The sequence below is a fragment of the Heterocephalus glaber genome, unplaced genomic scaffold (assembly GCF_053883595.1).
Source record: "Heterocephalus glaber isolate CG9 unplaced genomic scaffold, H.glaber_assembly_v1.0 deba00001146, whole genome shotgun sequence".
In the NCBI taxonomy this organism is placed as follows: domain Eukaryota; kingdom Metazoa; phylum Chordata; class Mammalia; order Rodentia; family Bathyergidae; genus Heterocephalus; species Heterocephalus glaber.
This window is the reverse complement of record NW_028258203.1, coordinates 397,040-419,857: the sequence shown is the minus strand read 5'-3', so window position 1 is coordinate 419,857 and position 22,818 is coordinate 397,040. Positions and strand designations below refer to the sequence as shown.

General features: G+C 36.9%; 1 protein-coding gene and 1 long non-coding RNA gene across 4 annotated transcripts in view; one reads left to right on the top strand and one right to left on the bottom strand.

Annotated features, from left to right (window-relative positions):
• Window positions 1–1,148: 1,148 nt before the first annotated feature.
• The window catches only part of LOC110347438 (uncharacterized), a 64,814-nt gene continuing 43,144 nt past the window's right edge, over window positions 1,149–22,818 (bottom strand). For all 3 annotated transcript variants that reach the window (XM_087210558.1, XM_087210556.1, XM_087210557.1), the window contains exons 3-4: window positions 10,870–11,016; window positions 1,149–8,925 (exon numbers count right to left, since the gene is read on the bottom strand). In XM_087210558.1, coding sequence (XP_087066684.1) covers window positions 8,815–8,925; window positions 10,870–11,016 — 258 coding nt within the window. In that variant the 3' untranslated portion in view covers window positions 1,149–8,814. The remainder of the gene's footprint in view (window positions 8,926–10,869; window positions 11,017–22,818) is intronic.
• Window positions 8,924–18,238, top strand: LOC147828286 (uncharacterized). Its single transcript, XR_015451054.1, has 2 exons — window positions 8,924–9,656; window positions 10,601–18,238. It is a non-coding gene; the product is annotated as an uncharacterized LOC147828286 (long non-coding RNA).

The following is a 22,818-nucleotide window of genomic DNA, read 5'->3' as shown; positions in this document are numbered from 1 at the left end:
CTGATAATTTACTATTAAAATTTTAATGGCTGTACCTCTTGTATAACCCTACTCTCATTAAGATGAACTTATTTTATTAGTCTTTTCTTCTGTTACAGCAAAATACCTGAGATTGGACAACTTTATAAGAAAACGGATGTATTTAGTTCATAGTTTGGAGGTTCAAGCTCACAGCACCAGGATCAGCTCAACTCTGGAGAACATCTCTGGGTGGATGCTGTCCTAGTAGTGACCTCATGTGTAGGAGGAAGAAATTGCATAACCAGACAGGAAGTATAGCACCAATCCAGGGGTCAATCTCAGGCTTCTGTAACAACTTGTTCTCATAAGAACTAACTCTGGGGTCCTTTCCTCTTAAGGACATTAAGAGAATGTCCTTAATCCCCCTCCCATGGCATGAACTGAATGTCCTTAATCCTTCCCATGGCATGATCTCCCACTAGGCTGCACTTCTTAATAACTCTGCACAGAGGACAACATTCCAAAACATGAGCCCTTGGAGGTCAAACTCAAACTATATCCAAAACATAGCAGTTGTATTTTCCAAAGCTGAAAACTTCCTGGAATATTAAGGAAGTATTATGATGCCAAGTTTAATATGTCCTTCTGCTTTTGAGAGCAACTGTATTTTAAGAAACTTGTTATTTTGAAATAATTATTGACTCATAAGATGTTCCAAAAATAACACAAATAGATCCTATGTATATATCACCCAGTTCCTTCAATGATACATTTACTTAAAGCATTTATGTTACATTAGCAAAACCAGGAAATTGACAAAGGCACAACACAATTAACTCAACCTCAGGCTTAACTCAGATTTCACAAGTTTTGCCATCATTCCTTTTTTAAGTATATAGTTTTATGAAATATTTTTGTACATGTAAATTTATGCAATCACCACCACAAACTGAAAAAAAAAAATGCTCTACTACCACTGAATAACTCCATCATGTTGCTCTGTAGGCATACCCTCTCTCGTCACCTCTGGAAACCATTGAAATGTTCTCTCTATATATACTTTTGTCATTTTGAGAATGTTATATAGATTTATAACCTTTGGAAACTGGTAGTTTTTATTCAATATAATAACCTTCAAATCAATCCAAGTTGTTTCATATATCAGTGATTTGTTTTTTTTATTGCTGAGTAGTGTTCCATTTTATATATATAAATTTCCTAATTTCTCTCATCAACTTTATATATTTTCTGACATATATGTGGTATTTGCTGTGATATATGACATCCTCTAGGGTCCCCCATATGTAGGTAACACCATCTGTTAAAACAAATCATACTATTTTTTTTTCCTGAAGTGTGTATACATGTTTTTGGCAGACTCTATATGTGTGTGTGTGTGTGTGTGTGTGTGTGTGTGTGTGTGTGCGCTTAGGGACATTTGAGTTCTTTCCATTTTTGGCTCTTATGAATAAAACCTGTAAGGCACATTCATATATTTTTATTGTGGTAAAATCAACATAAAACTCTTTATTTTTAGGCATACAGTTCCATACTATGAAATATACTCACTGTTGTGCAACCATCACCGTTATCCATTTCCAGAAGTTTTTGTGATCTCAAAGAAAAACTGTATCTTCATTAAACAATAACTTCCCATTCTCTACCTCTCCAGTCCCCTCGTAAGCTCTGTCTGTTGTCTGTCTCTATTCATGTGCTTATTCTACATAATCCTTGAAAGTATAACATACAATATTTGCTCTCGTGTGTATGAATTACTTGGTGTCTTAGCATATATTTAAGGTTTATTTATGTTATAGCATGTGTCAAAGTTTCCTTCCTCTTTTAATTCCAAATAATGTCCCACTGCATGCATATAGTGCATTTTCGTTATTGTTTATCAATTCATCTGATGATAGACATTTGAATTGCTGCTCTCTTTGGGATTATATATATTCATATGTTCTGTTGCATTGACCTGAAGTATTTATTGAAAAGCTGCCTTCCCTCTGCTGAATTAAATATATGTATCTGATGTAAACGTATATACATCTTAATTATTATGTCTTAATTATTATGTAGCTTTACAATAAATCGTAATGTTTAATAATATGAGCTCTCTGGTTTTATTTTTCTTCATCTGTCTTTGAATTTTAAAATTTGTGTGTGTATGCGTCTGGTGATCAACCCCAAGGCTTTGCATGGTAGGCTAGCCCTCTGCTACTGTGCTACATCCCCAGCCCTATCTTGGATATTTTACCATATTTGTAATTCTGTGCAAATTTAACACTCATTTTGTTGGGTTCATACCTTCCCTTACCCCCACACACACCCCTATATAAAATCTACTGAAATTTGGAATGATATTTTATTAATTCTGTAGATCAGTTCAGGAAGAATTACCATCTTAAAGAGTATTAAGTCTCATAATTTAGGAATGTGCTATATCCCTTCATTTGCTTAGCTCTTAATTTCTCTTCACGATGTTTTGTTACTTTAGTTGAAAGGCATTATTTATTATTATATTGTATATTTTATATTCTATTTTATATCATTTATTATATTAAATTATATTTATTTATTATACTTATCCCATTATTTGATGGATGGTTTTTGGTGCTATTGCAAATGGTATTGTTTGTAAATATCATTCTTTGGCACATAAAAATACAGTTGAGCCAGGCCTGATGTTGCATGCCTGTGATCTCAGTGCTCTGGGAGTCCAGGGCAGAAAGATTGCAAATTTGAGCCTTGCTTGGGCAACTTAGAGACTTAGGGATACCTTGTCTCAAAAATTTAAAGACAGGGTGGAGGGGGGCTAGATTCAATCACCAGTCCCCAAAAACAAAACAGCAAATATGCAGTTGACTTTTATGTATGCTAATGTTATTACTAGTAATCTTACTAAGTTTTGTAGATACAGATTCTCTGCATATTACATAAACTATTAATGATGATAAATTTATTTCTTCCTTTCCAATCTTTTCCTTGTTTCTTCGTACATTCATGTAAACATATACTATACCATTGCATAATATGATAATGAACTTTCTTCTCAGTGTTCATTTTAAACTGGGAAAAGCATTCCATATATCATCATTGTAGTATTACTAATATTTTGTAGAACTTTTTGTCCAAGTAAAGAAAATCCCTTCTAGATTTTTCTGAGTTCTAATTTTTTATTTCAGTTTCTTAATTGACTTAATTGAGTTGATTCAGAGAGTATATTAATTTCTTTTTTTGTTAATGTGGTGAATCACATTTTAAAAAATTAAACCCATCTTAAATATCTGGAATAATTCCAGTTGATCATATATAGTACCTTTTATAGGCAGCACTAATTTTTACTTTGCCAATATATTGTTATAACTTTGCGTGTGTGTGTTTATCAAATATTGGCCTATAGTTCCTCTTTTATGTTGGAACCAAGGTTATGCTAATCTAGTAGATTAATTTTGGAACTGTCCTATCTTTTCTAGACCTTGATTTTTTGTGTAAGATTGCTACTATTTATTTCTTCAGTATCTAATTCCCTATTAAGACCATCTAGTAAATTTTCCATTTTATATACTTTTCAGTGCTACAATTTCCATTCTAGAACTTTGGTTGGTTTTTATAGTTTTTTTTATAGTTTCAATTTTTATAGTTTCTGTTTCTCTTTTGGAAACCATATTTGTTTCCTCATTGTGTTCACATTGTGCGTTGAGTTGTGAACATATTTAATTAGCTAACTATATCATTTCTGTCATTCTTAAATCTGCTTCTTAGGTGAGTTTTTTCCAGGTCATAGTTCACATTGTCCAGCTTTTTCCCATGCCTTTCATTTTGGGTTGCACTTTAGATATAATTAATATTTTGTTGTTGAGTGTCTGCAGTTTTCTGCCTTAATTTAGAGATGCTGGATTTTGTTCTGCAAAGGAATTAACTTACCGCTGGATCATCTTGAGTCTTTCAATGCTTGCTTTTAAGCTTTTTAGGGCAGGTTATGCATAGCCTTCACTCTAGGAATAGGTTAGCCCCACTTCTAAAGAGTGGTCTTTCAAATTCCCAAGGTAATCACCATGGTTTCCCTAGCTCAGGGAAATGTGAACATCTTCTATCCAGTTACAAGCTTCAGTGATTATTTAGGTTACAATTTTTCGGTGCATATTCTTTCTGTTGGTTCCTGTTTGTCTGGGATTGTAGTCTCACACCTATGTCAGTTCTGGAGTCTCACATCTATATACACACATTTCTTTCTTTTCCAGGAAAAAAATCAGATGTTTTCTACATATATTTCTGTAGCTTCTTCTCTAGATAGCTCTCTTCTTTCAGGTATTGTGTTCCACAGATTTCTACAAGGTTGCTTTGCTAAATGTATTCCAATCCCTCTCTCCTATCCTTTTTATACTAGTCAAGATTGCTTTTCTTTTTTTGTGGGGACTGCCTTTGTGTCTGTTTCTTTAGGTATCCCAATCTTTTGGCTGCCTGTTGTTCAGTACCCCACTTTTGTGATTATATGCAGGAGGAGGGCTAGACTGTTACCAGTTGCTCTGTCAAGGCTGGAAGCAGAAGTCTGAGTCTGTATATTTGGAAGGCATATTACTATTAGATGAATCAAATTTAGAATTAGTATTCTTATTATTCTTATTGATAAGTTCATCATTATAAAATTGTTCTCTTTATAAATTTCTTGCTTTAATGGTGTGTGTGTGTGTGTGTGTGTGTGTGTGTGTGTGTGAACCTAGGTTCCTCTGTATTTTATTTTTATTTTTTATTAGAATTTGCATAGCATATCTTTTTCTTTTTAAGTCTTTGTCCTTTTATTTAAAGTACATTTTAAAAACAAAAATGGGTTTGGGCCAGGGATCTAGCTCAGTGGTACCGCCGCCTGCCTCGCAAGCGCAAGGTCCCGAGTTCGATCCCCGGTACCAAAAAAAACCACACACACAAAATAAAAATGGGTTTTATATATAGTTAGGTTTGGGTTTTAGTTTCATCTTACAATCTTTTTAGTTGGAGTTTTAGTTTATTTATATTTAATAGCATAACTAATGGAATTTGGTGTAAGTCTTCATTCTTAGCTATTTGGGTTTTTTGTCTCATATGTTCGTTTCATTTATTAATTCTTTCTTGACTTATTTTAGGTTCATTTTCTCCTTTACTTTTTAGTTGTACTATCCTTTTACAAGTTATCTTAGATTGTAATATTCAACTTTGACTCATAATAGATTACCTTAAATGCATTCATTTATCACGTCCCAAACAGTGCAAGGGTCCTGCAACATTTTAATGCCATTTATCATTTTTTACCCTATTAGTTTATTGTCAATGTTTTATTTGTGCATGTATTAAAATACAGTGGTACCTCAGTTCACAAATTTAATTTGTTCCGTGATTCTGGAAAAGATGCCCACATTTGTGTTCATGCAAGAAAGACGGCTGTAGTCATATTCATTACCCAGTGCAGAGTTCACACACAAAATCCCCCACAAAATTTTGCCAAATGCTTCTGTTTGTGAGCCATATTGCTCTCAAACAAATGTGTTTGTGAACCGAGGTACCACTGTATTACAAGATATATTCTTGTTAGTTACTTGTGTTCCTTCTAAGATTTTCTTCATTTCTTTTCTTTTTTGCTGTTTTGTGTTTTCATCTGGGATTCTTTTTTCTTTTGACCAGTAGTTACTTTTTTATTATTTCTTATAGTTTAGGTCTACTTCAGTTCAGGTCTTTCTTAGCTTCTTCAGTCAACTGTGTCCCATGCAGCATGTTCTCTTGAAGGGAGGAAACCTGAACAGTACAAATGCTTGGCCACTTTAAGAATGTACAATAAGAGTGTCTGCTAACCCTCTGTACCCTATTGGGGTGGACTCATGCTAATAAGTCACTTCTCACTTGACCTCCATAACCCTCTTCTTCATGGCTCACAGTAGAATTTTAGGATCAGTTCACAAACATATCTAACACCCACTCCCAGAATATCTAGATATTTTCCATCCCTTAGTCCATGATCTTCTTGGTAAATATCCATTCCAAAATGGCTTGGGGGAAATGTTACAGCAGAAATCTGTATCAGTACCTTCCTCTAAGTTATCCAGCCATCTCCCTTAAAGCAGGGGTACCAGGTCTATGAAATGGCTCAATTCTGGGAGCTGGGAACAAAAAATAGATGCCAGCTATGGCACCTTGGATTCATTTCTACCCAGCAGGTAAACCAGCAGGAAAACCTGCTGATTATTTTATACAGATTTTGCAATCAGCCCTCATTGCAGACCTCTTCTGTGTCAAAATGTTGATTAGTGCTCTGTCTAGTAGTTTATAGTGGCAATTGCCTTCACCTAGTTTCTGAGGTCTAACTGCTACCACCTGAGTTTTTTCACTTCAGGATTCCATTATTCTCAGTGCGGTCAGGGGGACCAGTTTCATTACATCACCATCTACTAGTACTTTTGATGGAGAGGCCACCACAGAATTCTGTTAGATATCTTATAGGGTTCCTGTTACATATCATATAATGTTTTCCTAAGTGGTAGCAGAAGATTGCACATAATATATTCACTTCAACATTGTCATTTCCACAGTCCTATGAACTTTTTCTTTTATAGGGAAGCTCTGCATTTTAACATCAGTACAGAGGCTATTGTAGAATCCAAGCCTCTACTCAGCCAACTATTAATACCATTTTCACCAAATTCTGAATTACGGGTAGCCACACCTATCTCAATTAAATAAATGACCGATCATGACTTTTCACATCTCTTGCTCTAAACACCTTCATTGTACCAGTGGTGTTGAGACCTTAACTCCTATTTGAGGTCTAGAGGTGATGAGAGATGGTAGAGATGAGTTTGGAGGAAAATTATCTTCAATTTTTGAGTCATTGGAAGGTTTTAAAGCAGGGATTTTTTTCTTTAAAAGGATACTATTGAATAAAAGGGATTGCCTTTCTCAACAGGAAACAGATGCTCAGAGGTCTGTTTCCTCTATGTCTGGCAAAATGTCATCATGTCACATCTCAGACTCCTCCTACACCATCTCTATTCTTAATGTAAGACACTTGAAAGGCTTAAACTTTTAATTCACACCACACCTTTGTAGACCTCACATCAGATCTCAGCTTTGCCCTCTGTCATAGCTGCCTTGTGACTCCAAGAGAGGAAGGACTCCTTTGAAACTGGCAAGGAAGACTTCTGACTACCCAAATATGTTCTTAATTGTCCAGTCATAATTTATGATTTTCTCCCTTTTCTCTCTGTCTGGAGTCTCAGAGGAATATAGATGACAATTATAATTCTTATAACTATTGTTGTTTTGCAACTTAATATCACAGCCATGTGCTCTCTTAACACCTTGTCTTTGTCTGAATTTCATCCCATGCTACCACTGATAATAGGTTAAGTAACGAGGATGCCATTTTATCCAATAGATTTTGTGTCCTATTATTGCTGTTTCTTGAATATATGAACAATCCAGGTTCCACATCTTATATTGAAAGTCTATTTCTTTGGGCTACTTCTGCTACAATTACTATATCTGAGACCCAGCAGCAGAAAGATATCATACTTAGTTGGAAGGAGAAGTTAATAAAGAAATTATTTACAAAGCTTTGGTCAAGGCACAAGCAATTTGTGATGGCTGGTTAGTACTAGTACCCTAGAGGTTGTAACAGCAGAATAGCATTCCTTAGCTTAAAAAGCAAAATAAAAGGAAAGATTATCAGAGCCCAGAAGGAAAAGTATCCTAAGTGTCATCTTGAGAAAATATGGGTTCTTTGGTCAGGAGGCATAGCCATCCACAGACTACCCCATAAAGACAGGAAATTCTTCTGTCCCTTAAACCTATTAGGGCTCGCAAGTGGCAGGGCCCAACCAGAAGAGAGGAAAGCACTTTGATATAGGCCATACTACTAAGCCTCTTGATACACCGGTTCTATTTTTGTTAATATGATTTGTCCCCCAAATTTTCATCTCCTAGAATTTTGGTCCCCAGGGTGATGGGTGGTGTTGAGGTGATGGAATGTTTAAGAGGCAGGGAGTAGTGAAAGGTAATTAGGTCATGGGCGCTCCACTCCATGATTGCATTAATGCTGTGAGTGGGTCAGATGTGAGACTAGGTTTGTTGCTGCAAGAATGCACTGCTGTAAGGGAGGCTGGCAACACCCCTAAAATTTCTTTTACACATGCTCCCACCATTGTGATGTCATCTGCCATGAGGCCCCCAGCAGATGCTGGCAGCATGCTCTTAAATTTCCAGAACCATGAACTAAATAAACCTATTTTTCAGTGTCAAGTACCCACCCTCAGGCATTTAGTTATAGTAACACAAAATTGAGACAAAAAATTTTAAGCACGTTTGTGTTTGGAATTTTGTTTGAATGTAAAGAGAAGGAAAATATTGTCTAGTAAGTATTTCTCAAACCAGAACTAAGTTTCTAATCAGCTCTGAAAAGTCTATAATCTTTAGTCTACACTTTCTCTAGGAGAAAAGTGATTTTTGTAAGCACTTTGGCCATCATACAGCTCATATGAATAATTCAGAAATATTTTACTGCTTATTCTATGCTGTTCCCAAAATAACAAATATCCAGGCTTGTTTATGATCATGAATTTTATTAAATATTTTATTACTGATCTACATAGACATATTTAAAATTCGATATGATAATAAATACTTTCTAATAAATAATTTATATGAAACCTTTTTAAAGCCCTTAGGGCTTACAAAAAGAATCTCAAAAGATCCATGTTTATAACCTGAAGACTAAGAATAATAGTCACCAAAGGCAGCAAACCATACATTCAAAAATAAATATAAACTTTAAATATTTAAATAAATAGAAAGCCTTATATGTTTTCAATGGAAGGCATGTGATTATCAAGTCATTGTTGAGATGATTTTCTGACAAAAGGCAATCCATCCTTTCAGAAATTGTACAATGTTTGCTTCTTCATCATTCAGATCACACTTGAGTGTTGTTTTGGATCCCTATAAAATAAAATTTTGAATTTTAAAGTTTTGAGTAATTTGCCACATATATTTATTCTCAACCCAAGTCTCATAGGATTCTTATAGGATTCTGATTTTTATTTTTAAGCTTGCTAAATATATTAATCATTTACATTTTCTTGAAATCATCAAACTGATATGCCAAAATTATATATTTATTGTGATATCAACTGATAGTAACATACAAGCTGAGATTTTCTCATTTGTCAATGAATACAAGATCTTTTCCTGAATTAGATACAAATGAACATCTGAGTGAAAACAGTTCTAGACAAATATTTTATGAAATTCTGCATGCAGAAAAGTTGTTTCACCTCTTTTTCCTGGGTATGAATTTATATTTATACCTGTGTCAATATAGCTTATATATATGGAGTGATATGCAGTATTACTTTTTTCTAAACCCTGATTAAGAAACTCAATTATGTGAACCTCTTAATGTTTTCCCCAAATTAAGATAGAATCAGCCCAGAGTAAATAAGGACAAGTTTCTGTTTGTGGGACATTTATATGAAGGACATCTTCATAAATATACATATTACTCCACTCCTCCCTAGTATCAATGCAGATGGGTTTCCCATCTTTAAAAGACTAAACATTAGAAATTTTGTTCTCCAGGTTAATCTCATAGAAATTAACCTCTTCTGCCGAAAGGAGCCATGTCAAGTCTGCCTCTAGCTGACAAGCTGAAAAGGAAATATTTGGATATTGTGAGTGAGATATATGGGATGGCTTTTTCAAATCTGAAGCAATTCCTTGAAAGTTACATGACATAAACTATTCCTTTTACAAGGATTTCCTTTATGATACACCTCATATACATATTTAAACACTGTAATATATTTGGGGTATTTAAATTTTTAAAAGTATGGGGCTTTTGAAACACATTTTCTAATTTTCACCTAATTTATCTTAAGTTTGTATTATTAAGTTAGAATTGGTTTTCTGATGTTAATTAATGATGTTTTAGAGCAAACTATTTGACATAGATAAGTAACCTAATCTGTCAATGTCTAGGTGACACTGATCTCACTGTACTTTTTAAAAACTTTAAGCTGAAACAGCCCACTAATAAACTGATTCATATTTGGAAACAAGTAGAGTTATATACTTTTAGAAACTTATCTCTATTACTATAGTGAAAATTATGCTGCTTATTTATAGGCCTATTAACTCATGAATTTTGTACTTGACAGGTCGATAAAAGAGAGCTATTTATGCCTTTCACATCACAGGAGTTCTTTGTTTATTTCATGCTTCCTGTGCCATTAAAAATACAGTACTTGGGCTGGGGATTTAGCTCAGTGGTTCCAGCGCCTGCCACGCAAGCGCAAGGTCCCAAGTTCGATCCCCGGTACCAAAAACAAACAAACAAACAAAATACAGCACTTAAGGTCCTAAAAGTGGACCTTTAAATAAGGAGCTAAGTATGTAGTCCTTTGACCATCTTAAGGCTGCCATTTTTTGGAACAAATAGCTTATGGTCAATCCTGCCACCAATGACAGGGAAACTCCAATTGAAAATACTTTTGGGTAATCAGTATTGATGATTCTGATAAATGATCTGAAGGAATTACAAAATGTAATGAAATCTGTCTATTCTCTGGGAAATCCAGTGCCTTCTTTGACTTCCAATTTTGTGTTCATATGACAGATGAAAAAGTGTAGGTGTGGGAATACGTCCCTGAGATTGATGGTAGGTAGAACTCTCTAGCCTACATTTCTCAACTCTATGATGTATCGTTGTGCCATCTAACATTGCAAATGATTCAGACTCATGATGGACTTTAAATGTTGGCTAATTAAATCCGTAAGTACTTCAACAAATACCCAAAATGATATACCACTTTAAAATGCAGTACTTTCTCCCTACACTGTACTTTCCTCGCACCTCTGGGGCAGCAAATAAGAGTAATGTTGTACCTTTAGTTTCCAAACTGTTACGTTGATATTACTGATGAAATCCTTGGTATTTATCAAGGGAAAGTGTTTGTGTTCAGCTAGATTTAGCACTTGCTCCAGGACTTTGAGTTCTTCTTCTAGGCACTGAAGATGTGGCAATTCTGAGGGCTAGTATAATAATAAAAATAATTATCAGCTCAGTTACCCTATATTAAACATCAGAATCAGAAGTTAATCTACAATTTATTTTATTAACAGTAGGAGTACATATTAATCCCATTCCCTTCTATCCTTTCCCCTAGCCCTCCCACTTCCTTCCCCTTTGCCCCTTTTCTTCCTATTTCACATTACCTATTATACATTTTAGTCCTTATTTACACTTTCAGTTTCTCACACCAGAGAAACTATTCGGAATTTATTCATGTGTGTCCTATTTATTTCACTTAAGAGTATTGCCTCAATGTGCATCCACTTAGCTATAAATGTCTCTAATTTCTCATTTTTTATGGCTGAGTAGTACTCCATTTTATAAAAAAAAAAACCCATATTTTCTTGATCCATTCTCCAGTTGATGGGCATTTGGGCTGTTTCCAAGTTTTAGCTATTACAAACTGCACTGCTATGAACATGGGCGCACATATATCACTGTGGTATGATTCTTTTAATTCTTTGGGGAAGATCCCCAGCAGTGGAATAGTGGGGTCAAATGGGACTTCCAGTCCTAGTTCTTTGAGGTATCTCCATACTGATTTCCACAGTGGTTGCACCAGTCTACACTCCCAACAGCAGTAGAGCAGGGTTCCTCTTTCCCCACAGCCCCACCAGCATTTGTTATTGGTTGATTTGTAAATAGGGAGGGATGGAGGGGTTGAAGGGAGGGCTGGGCAAGGGAGAAAAATAAGAACCAAGAGAGACTATGTAAAGGTGCAAACTTCCAATGATGAATGTCATTATATTGTATACCTAAAATGTGCCAATGATTAGGATGAATAATCGACAATGCAAAATAGGAATAAAAGGTCCAAAGGGGTAGCGGTAGTGGGAGGGGCAGGGGAAAGGAAAGAAGGGAAAGGAAAAATGCTGAGAAATGGAAAAAATGGAAATGAAGTCTTTGTAAATAGGGAAGGGTGGAGGGGGTGAAGGGAGGGCTAGGAATGGGGAAAAATAAGAACCAAGATGCATCATGTAAAGGTTCAATTCCCAATGAGAAATGTAATTGTGTTGTATACCTAAAATGTACCAATAAAAGAATTCAACAACAACAAAAAAAGAGTAGGAGTATATAGATTTTAGCATTATCTCTGTTCCTAGTATTGCTGTAAAAATGGACCAACACAATTTATGTTACAAAACTGTAAAAACAAGGGCTCAAAAATGTAGGATTAACTGTTAATAACGAGTCATTTGTTTCAGTTTAGTTAGGCTTTGTAAAAACTCAGCATTTCTGCATCCAAATGCAAATCACACTCTTTAGGTTTCATAACTCTGTCATCAGACCTCTAAACAGGGTTTCTTGAGGACCAACCTCCTCCAGATCAATTAAAGTGCCTGTTAAAATGTAGGTTTCTGGGTCTCATTCCACATGAACTAAATTGGAATCTTTCAGGGGTGGGGCCTGGGAATACATACTTTAAGTGAGCATCCTTTACAGATTTTATGTATGCTACAATTTGGGAACCTCTAGCATAAAGCAATGGAGGTACCCTGAATCAATTACCCCAGGTTATGAGGCCTTTAAGCAATTGTCACATTGGCACAGCCAAAAAGTGAAGTCAAAAGTGACATATTTGAGTAGCAAAAGCTAAAAGACACATAATCTTACATTCATTCTGCAGCTCTAAGCTCTGTTACTATTTAAAATTTGACCTCCCAGAAGCTGCTTACCACAGTAAATATGCAGCCTACACAAATGCCTGAACCGGTGACCACTTAATGCCATGCCCTTGCTTGGATCAAGAAATGATATTTTTTTAAAAATCACTATTTTCTCAGAAACTTCGATTAAAGAGTTAAAGAGATTGTTTATTATAGTGCTCATTGTACTTTTATAAGAATTCATATGCTAAAGTCAACCTGGAATTCTGTTTTAAGAAGCCTCTCCAGATGAGTTTTTGTCTTTTAATCTAATATATAAACTCTATAATTCTTTTTATTTCTTGCCTTTTCTTTTTTTGTTCTTTTGGCCTAAGGTCTCTAGGAATTTTGCTTAAGACTAAAAGTCATCACCATTACTATTTGATCCTGACTTCCGGCAGTCTTTTTTCCTCCTGCCTATTTCTTACATAGACTTTATAGATGAATTATTCTATGCTCCATGTATTTTATTTCCTTTTTAGAAAAAGAGTATGAATAAATACTCCTCATTTGTGGCACACTGCACACATTCCTGGACAGTGAAATCATGTTTTATTTAGCATTATGCACAGAGTTCATCTCAGTGCCCAGGGGGGAGCAGTACTCAATAAACATCTGTTCAATTCAATTCCTTTGTCTTCTCTCCTGGACTTAGGACCCACAGGTACAATAGATATCCTCTGGCCACTCGAAAACACCCCAAATCATCTTCTCCTTTAAACCAGCTTCTCACCTAATGTTTGTTTCTCAGGTTAGTTAATCAGGCTTGGAAACTTCAAGGACACCTCTGACTCACTATCCTGATCCCGCCAGTCACAGAACTCTGGAGCTTCCCCTTGGGAACGTTCCTTGTACTAAACCCTTCCTTCCCATGTGCACTACCTGCACCATCCTCCAGGGCTTTATCCACCTCAGGATCACTATGACAACTTTCCAGCAGAGAGGGCCTCAGGAAAGGCAAGTAAACTTTACTGAGTGCCTGATACAGATGTAGTGTTTCGTATTTAATTTCCAGAATAAAGCTGTGATGCAGGTATGATTTACTCTGCTTCATAAATAAGAAAGTTGGCCTCAAAGCAAGCTTCCCCAGGTCACACAGAGGGTAAAATGCTGAACAACCTAGAATCAGTCCGACTCTTACTCATTTTAGTGTTTCCTGTGGCTGCTGATTCTTCTCTTTATGGACCATAACCATCTTCAACATCCTACTTTTCTTAAACTCTGCTTTTACCCAGCCATACTTCTCTTTAAAAAAAAAAAATAGCAGCCCCTACTGCACATGTTGTAGAGTCTAAACTCCTCTGGCCGACTCTCAGGGATGTGCACAACCCGCTCCACCCTGCCTACCCAATCTCTGTCCCTTGTTCCTCAGGTTCATTCTTCACTGTCTTGTAAACATATTATTCTGCTTATTTCTGCACTATCAAGGGTATTCCTGTACCAGCAAGGATATTTTTTGAAAATGTGTTAAAATACTCTTCTCTTTTGCCTTTCCAAGTATAAGATCTTCACCCTTGTTGACTCAGGACACTGTATATCTGGAGGGAGGGGTACAGTGTAGAGCTGGGTGGGTGTATTCAGGGGAAGGTGGGGAACAGTTTTATTCATTCATTCATTGTGGTACTTGGGACTGAACCCAAGGAGCACTGAGTTATACCCCTACCACTACTTTTTTTTTTTTTTTTAACACATTTTATTTTGAGACAGGGTCCTGCTAAGTTGCCAGGCCTAGTCTTGAACTTGTGAACTTCCAGCTTCAGCCTCTTGAGTTGTGGGGATAACAGTCATGTGCCACCATGCCAAGTGAGAAGATAAATTTTAGAGGAGGATTACAAAGAAAACGATTAAGGTAATGTTCTCATTTTTGCAAGAAAAATCAGATTTTGCAAGCAGAATTTGAGAAAAGGAAAATTGTATCATGGAAGCATCTTCTCATTTCCCTTACTTCTCTAATTCATTCTGGAGGAACCTGATCACAGAGAGCTCTCATCATGCAGATAGGATAGCTCTCCCCCTTTGACAGCAAAGCTCTGATGCTTACTGTCCTGGGTGATGAAAGAAATAACAGAAGGAAAGAAGTCAAGGTGTGGATTCAATAAAGTAAGGAAGTACTGAGGGCTGAGGGTACTTGCCAGGCCCGTTGATTGGGAGATCTGGAATAGCCCATCTGGTTAAGTAGTGGAATGGTGTGAGCTGAGAGCTTTCTCCATCACTCTCGGGGTCCCTTTAAGTGCACACTCTGAGATGAGCACATAGGGGTCTTCACCAAAGCGAGGGATACAGTGCTGGAGCTATGAACTGGAGGATGCTGCAGGCACCTGGCACTGTACCCCTTGGGCCCCAGCTAAAACCACATATGTCAGGGAGGACACCTGGAGCTCTAACAAAGGCAAGTCAGCAAAGATCAAGTTATTTCCACTGACAAGCAGCACTAAGTAGGTAAGGAAGATGGCCAGGAGATGAGAAGATACAGGGGACACCAACTCTTTCCCCTCCTTGCCCTTGGGGGAACAAATAACCCCTCCTCCCTAAATGCCCATGGGAGAACATGGGAAGAGGTGGCTTCCTGGGAGCCTGAGCAGTTTATCCAGTTGAGAGAGTATTTCTTTAAAATAACATTTACTTTATAACATCAAACCATGACAAATGAGGCCATCCTCCCATCGTCTTTCTAGAGTAGGCTCAGCGATTTGGTCCAGGGAGACCATAGAGATTCTGACCTGTTTTGGAGATGGTGAGAAGGGAGAATCAGCAAGCAAAAGCCCTGCACGCTCTGGCTCCAGACACAGGGAGACACTGTCCTCGCTGACCAAATTCCTGCAGTAATATAGGACATGCCTTCCCTCCTTGTCACCTGACATAGCTGCTTAATTGCTTAATTGACTTAACTGCTTAATTTACTGATTGCTTAATTCACTTGTTGAATAAGAATGTTTTTGTAGCAAGCAAACAAAACAAAAATTTAAAAACTCATTTAAACCACAGTTTGGCTCTTTGGTTCATGTCTTCCTTCGGCTGGTGGGAGGCCCAGAAAAAAGGCTTACTATGGACAGGTGACAGGAGCTGTGTTGCTGATCATCCAGTTGTGATTTCTTGACTCTGCTCCACTTACATATGGGATGTTCCTCTTGTTTGCATCCCTGAACATACTCCTATTTCTACCCTCCCCCAGTTCAAGTCCTTCTTACCTTCCATGGTCCAGCTTACATTATAGTCTGTAACAGAGAATCAAGTTTCACAAGGTAATGCCTAGAAGACCAGCAAGATTCTGCTCATTCTGAAAAGTAGTCTTTTGATCCTTTCTGAAACCAATCCTCACTTCAGGAGCCTAAGCTTTTGTAATATTACTAGTCTGCTCATAAATCTAGATACCTAAATTTATTTAATGTTCTTGATTTTTCTCTCCTGGATTAGTGTCTCCTGTGCTGCTCATATCCTTAAGTTTGATTGAGGATTAATGTTACATGCTTATTTTATCTTATATGCTTCTTATGTAGTCTCTGCCAGGCCTAACATAGTGCATTAAATGTGGATGAATACGTATTGTTTGAAATTATTCCTGTTAATAAAAAGACTTCATCAGAATGCTAAGTAACTTCATTAAGGTAACTGAGGGATAGAGAATTAGAAGATTAGAACTCAGAGGTCTTCTCCCAGGCGAGTTCTACTTTATCATGCTGTCTCCAGGGAATAAGAAAAATGAACAACTGATTAAAAATCAAAATATTATTATTAAGTTATATGCTGAGCTTATGTGCTGGAACATTTTGATTCTATAAAGAACAGCTTTTAAAATGGCTCTTTGGACTGAATCCTAAGGTCCTTAGAACTCAGCAACAAATGAGCATTATTAAAGCAATCACCTCAAATTCTTATTAAAATGAGGCAAAGCATTAACCAACTACTCATTCCATGCAGCAAGAAAGCAAACAAAGTAACAACACTATCAATGTGAGCCAAAGCAATGATACTAACAGCCAAAATGTTTGGATGGGTCAGTTCACCACACTGAAGGAAGGGCAGTGCCAACTGGCTAGTATCCAGCCTAGCATCTTGTGAAGGGTAGGAAGAGCAGAAAGAGTTATAGAAGACTAGTAATGAAAATGTGTCGAAGACCAAGAACCATATTAGTTACAGTCCTAGAGATGATGATAATTGGAAGTGGTAGTGAGAGTGGAAGCAGCAGGTACTAATCAAGACAACAAAGTCAACGCAATGATAAGCAATGAAATTCAAAAAATAGAAAATCTCATAGTCTCCTTGGCATGCAGTACCTGCCTGTCAATGTAGCTGCCTCTAGAGACATATGACATCCACACAGTGCCTACATGTGTGTGGCTAGAAAGAGAAGGAATCTGCCAAACAGTTCAGCAATGCCATCAAAAACACACTTCTGAAATTCTCTTAAGATTGATAATTGTGGAGGGGAAGAAGTGACATGGAAGTCACTCTAAGCTTGTTAGCCCGTAAGTACACCAGGATGCTAGACTAGAGGATGGCATCCATCTGCTCAACTGTCTGTGCAGAGGGTCCAGAGCCACATGTCCCACATCCCACACCACCTACTGCTGAGCCTGCATCTATCTACACACTGTACAGCTTCACAACACATTCTCACTGTAACAACCAAACCAGAAAGAGAAGGTGCTCCACTTAAGAAAGAAGAAAGCAAAGGACAAATTTAATTTCTAAAGATTCTCATCCAACCCAAAAGTTAAAGTGTAGAGATGCCAGCACTTACAAGCCTAGAGAGATGTTTGGGTCTCTACAGTAAAGAATTCTCCAAGAGTTTCTGTTGGCCTGTGTTATATTTGGAATTCTTGACGTGTAATTTTAATAAGTTTATTAGCTATATGTTAATTTTGGTATTTTCCCTAATGACTGCCAAGAAGCTCCCGTATGTTGAAGGAGGGAAGCTTAGATTTCCTGTCTTCTTCACTCTCCCTTCATCCTTCTTATGAAAGCATGAGTGCCTCAGCAACTAGAACCAGAAAAGTAAGACATCGAACAGTGTGTTGGTCCCTCTAAAACTGCACGGAGGCAGAAGTGAAGACCATTAACTATTGCTCTCATGACCCAAGAAAGTACTTGAGCAAATGCTTTCTAGAACTTAGCTATCTGTGCTTCCAGGAATGGCATTTACATTTTATTTCTCACACCATTAAATCAACTATCATACTTTGTATTTGTCTGTTTTCATACCAGTCTCTTCAACAACACAGGAATATCCACAGGCACAGAGACTGCCTCTTTTTATTCTTATGTGCCCGGCTTCAATACATGGCTCATGAACATCTGTTGGAAGGATGAATGCACAGATGTGCCTATACTTAATCTATAAGACTAACGACCGGAGTAACTGACAATTTTCCCCTCTAGATCGAAGAATACTCTTAATTACAAATGTTAACTTGTGGAAACAGTGGTGGAAGGGAATTAAAATAATTCTTCTGTAAAAAGGAATGGCATGAATACAATAATAAAAATTAATAATCAGAAATTAATAATCATTCTTTCAATAAAATATTCAAATATATATTTCTGCTTAATCATATTCAACTCTTAGTTATACAATAGAAGTGTCTGATGAATTCTATATCACTTGATTTTGATTTTACACAAAGTTATGTTTTGTCAGGCTAATATGAGGACAGGTAGGGGATAAATCTTATTTTTTTCAGGAAGATTCGGGACAACAAAATTAAAAGTCATGAGTTCAGTCCATAATTGAGTAAGAACCAAGACAAAACGAACTCAGATAAGAAGATAAAAGACTTCTACTGACTCGAGAGAAGTTCATATTTGGCTATTTAAATATATTAGTCACTGTCAATTATATATATATATATATATATATATATATATTTAACCTCTAATGTTATTAAAACCCAAGGGATCTGGTTTTCTATCATTCTCATCCATGTCTGAAGTCAAAGCTTGAGGTTTTAAATGTTTCCTCCAACCTTACCATCCTGCAACCTTTATTTCGGCAGAGAATTCATATACAACCATTTATTTTGACAAAATATATTTAGAGATGCAAAAGTGGTGTAGAATATCGGCACTGTCAAGCTCTTTCCTTAACAGGTCACAAATATGAGGACATTTAAATCTCATTTTTTAAAAAAGATCTAGGACCAAATACATGTTATCATCTACTATTTGAATAATGCAAACAAAATTGGAGAGATTTTTTAAAATAAGACTTTTTGGAGTAATCATGGGCAAATAGCCCTTAATTAAAGATAGAATGCTAGAAATACTCTCATACAGTCACTGCTGAGCCCCTTATGCACAAGTGTGAAGTCAGCCCCTCCATGGTCCACAACTCAGACCCTCTATCTCAGGGCAGATTCCTGTGTGTTCACCCTGTTCAGGCCACTAGTCTGGCTCCCTGGTCACAGCAGTGTTGTCATATGTTGAGGGCAGTTTGAGGAGAGGGTTGAGAAGAGAGACTGCTGGCCAGGTAAAGAGGCTTTCCTCTTCAGAAGAGTGCCCAGCAGCCATTCCTTGTTACTTAAGCATGCTCCCTAGAATTGGCCATCTTTATTCCCCAACAGGAAGTTGAATTATTCCTTCCTATCAAGGGCACAGTGGCTCAGGAAACAATGCTCTTCCTCCCATTGCATCTCCCGTAGTGTTTTATTGCCAGTTGCAATCTTAAGGTGAGATTTTATGAGATATTGTAGGCAAAAGAAAAGCTTAATGATTAACAACAACTTTAATAGAGACAGAGACTGAGACAGGAAGACTTTTCCTATTCCAGCACAGTAATGAGAGAAACCCAAAATGTGATTCAGTCCTCTGAGAGCGGTCCAGTGCTGGACTTGGATTCTTTCACCTTTTTGATATTAAGACAATGGTTAATCATGAATGACATCCAGCAGGAAATCACTTGTGCTTTGAGACATCCTTTTGGCCTCTTCTCCCTCTGCTTACTGCTCCTTCTTATCTTGCAAACTTTCTTCAATTGATCTAACATCAGCAGCTAAATTGGAATGACAACTTAATTGGAGCTCATAAATTACTTAATGCTAGTTAATAGTTTCCTGTGCTCTTCTTCCCAGGAGTGAATCCATTTTAAAATTCTTTGGGAAGAGAGAAATGCTTAACCCAAAGGAGGCCACAGTGTAAACAGCAGAGCTCTGGGAACTTGGGGAGTTCACATGAACTGGGACTGCTGTAAATTAGATACCAACCTGTGATTTAGTTTCTTAATTTGTAAAATAAGGCACTGGACTTAACAAATCCTTTCCAACTCAAATATGCCATTATTCTTGAAAATATCTTATATCAGTTAAATTTAGAGGTGTAGTGCTTAGATATTTATTTGTGAGGACTTCAGATGACTTTCTTATCATAACTCATAGATTATTTTCTACTCCATTTACTTAATAAGATCAGTCATGAGTGAGGATACTCTTCCTTCTGTGTTCTCAGTTGTTAAAAAATACTGTCACTATTAGGACTTAAATAAAACACAATTGTAGGGATGTTTGGTTTCAAGATGATGGGATAAAGGCCTGTTTTGCCCTCTTTCCTTTCCAAAATTACCCCCTGAATAACAAGAGAACTAAAAACAGAAACAAAATTTCCATGAAGCCAAGAGACATGTGTAACCACAAGCCAAGATATATGACAATAGAAACGGGATAAGGTAAAAGAATACTAAATCATTTTTCGGAGAAAAGGAAGTTCCATCCAAAGTGCAGGAAGCAGATGATCCACACTGCTCTGTGCTAAAGAAGGCCCAGAAATCAAAGGCAAAAGAAATTCCAGACTGCAGAGAGGAAACTTGAGCCTGAAATGAGGGAATTGCTGAAAGTCTGTATGAGGAATAGGAAGAAACCTTTCCTTACCCATAGATCCCTAACCCGTAATTTATGTGGTCAGTTGACAACCCTCCCAACCCCTAAAAGAGACAGGATTTGGAATTTCTGGAGATATAGAAATAAAGATGCTCTAGATGTGAAGATACCAGGCCCAGGGGAGAGCAGGAACTAGGAACCATGGGGGAGCCCTGCCCATTTCCACAAGACCAAAAGCGAGTTTTATTATTTCCTAATCCTGCTTACCCTAAGAGATGGTTTTTTAAAAAATCACATCTCTGAAGTAAGAAAGAATGCTACAAAAAAAGAATAGCCATAAGAAAGAGCTCTTAAGAAATTCAAAATGTAATGGCTAGGGGCTGAGGTTGTAGCTCAGTGCAAGAGTGTGTGGCATACACGAAGCTGGGGTTTCAGTCTCCAGCACCTCCGCCTATGGCTAGAATGCAAAGAATCCACTCAAAAAGTTGGGAGATGGGGAGAAAGAAATGTCTCAAACGACAAAGCAAAACCACATCACAAAAGGTAAGATCAATTCAGGAAGTCCAACATCCACATAACAGGAATTCTAGAAAGCGAGGAGTGAAATACGGGTAGAAGTTGGGAAATGATGTAAGAAACAATACAAGAAAACTTCCCGGGACAAAAGGACATAATCTCCATATTGACAGGGTTCACCAAGTCTCCAGCTCAAATAATGAAAAGAAATCCATACCAAGGCACATCTTTAAAATAGCACTCATGTATGCACAATTCTAAAAGATTTCTGGGAAAAAAACCCCCTTTAAAACCACATACAAAATAAGCCAGAACTCTAGAAGAGGTGTCGTCATGAAAACACGATGGAGAGAATGTAGAAAATTTAGCTAAACAAGCAAAGACAAAATAAGACAAATGTTTATTTCTCACATAAAAATGAGTAATTATATATTACCTTATACTCTATACTCTATATGATATATTATACTATTTTACTTGGTTTAGCAGTGAAAAATTATTACATGGTCATAATAATGAAGACCTTAAATAAGATATTAACCAGAAATTGTAACAAACCATGTTGTGGAGGATAAGGGAAGAACAAGAAGTATACCTGAGAAAAAATTCTCACCTGAGCTTATTGAATAACATGAAGGCAGTGTATGAAGAAGCTGAAAGTGGAGTGAAATGGAGTGGACAGGAAGGAAACTAGGGAGCAGCTGGCACTTCCTGTTGTTCTTCAAAGCCTTTTAGCACTATCTTTTAAGACTACAGTCATGTATTACTTCGATATTATACAAAAATAATTTGAAGCAAACCAACAGAAATGACACTTCTACACTGTACTTAGTGAAACTTACTGTAGTGCACAAATCTGATCATATACTGAAAAGTTTTAGGTTACTAAAGGCCTCAAGTCCAATGCCAGGTTGTGCTGTTCTTGAAAATTAATTTGTAATGTACAGTAATGATCTACCTTTTCCTAAATAACACCAGTCGGACTTTAGTCTTCAAAGTCTACATCCCTGTCCTTAGAGATTCATCCGGGACCTGCAGAGTCTCCAGTCTCTACTCTAGGGATGAGAAGGTGTTACTTCCATTCTGATGCCAACCAATGGACACAACACTATTCTTAATCCCGCAGCCAAACCAGGCCAAGATTGGAACATTCATAAAAATTCACTCTCATGGAAACTGACACCCAACTAGTTAATCTGCATTACAAAGTAAAGGGTCCTCATCTTCACCTCCCCTTTCTTATAGCTAAGCATCAGAAGCTGTTTATGACTTGCCAAATCACTTTTAGAAAATTCCTTCTCTGTGTACCAGTTTCCTCTGTCAAAGGCCAATGATAAAAACCTGTTCTAAGAAGGTGTGATTCAAGTTAATGAGCATATATAAACACAGATTACTGCTTTTATTATGCCTAATTTTTGGTCGCACTAATAAAAATCTCCAAGTTCTCTTTACTGGAAGTCTCTCTCTGTTAAAGGTAACACTACAGAGAAATCCGATGACTTTGTGCATACATAGATTTTTTTTTTTCTTTTTTGGTACTGGGGACTGAACTCAGGACCTTGTGCTTTCGAGGCAGGTGCTGTGCCACTGAGCTAATTCCCTGGCTGTGCATATATGTTAATGTGTGCAAGGACTAACTCTTCTTTCTAAATGTAGACTCATAAATTCTTGCTTTCTTGAGCTTTTGCCACCTGTGTGTCAATTTTTCCCTTTTCTCAAAGTCTTGTCCTTTTCTAGACATCCCTGCGTTAGTGCCACCCCACATTCTTTTCTTTTATGTTTTGTTTGCTAT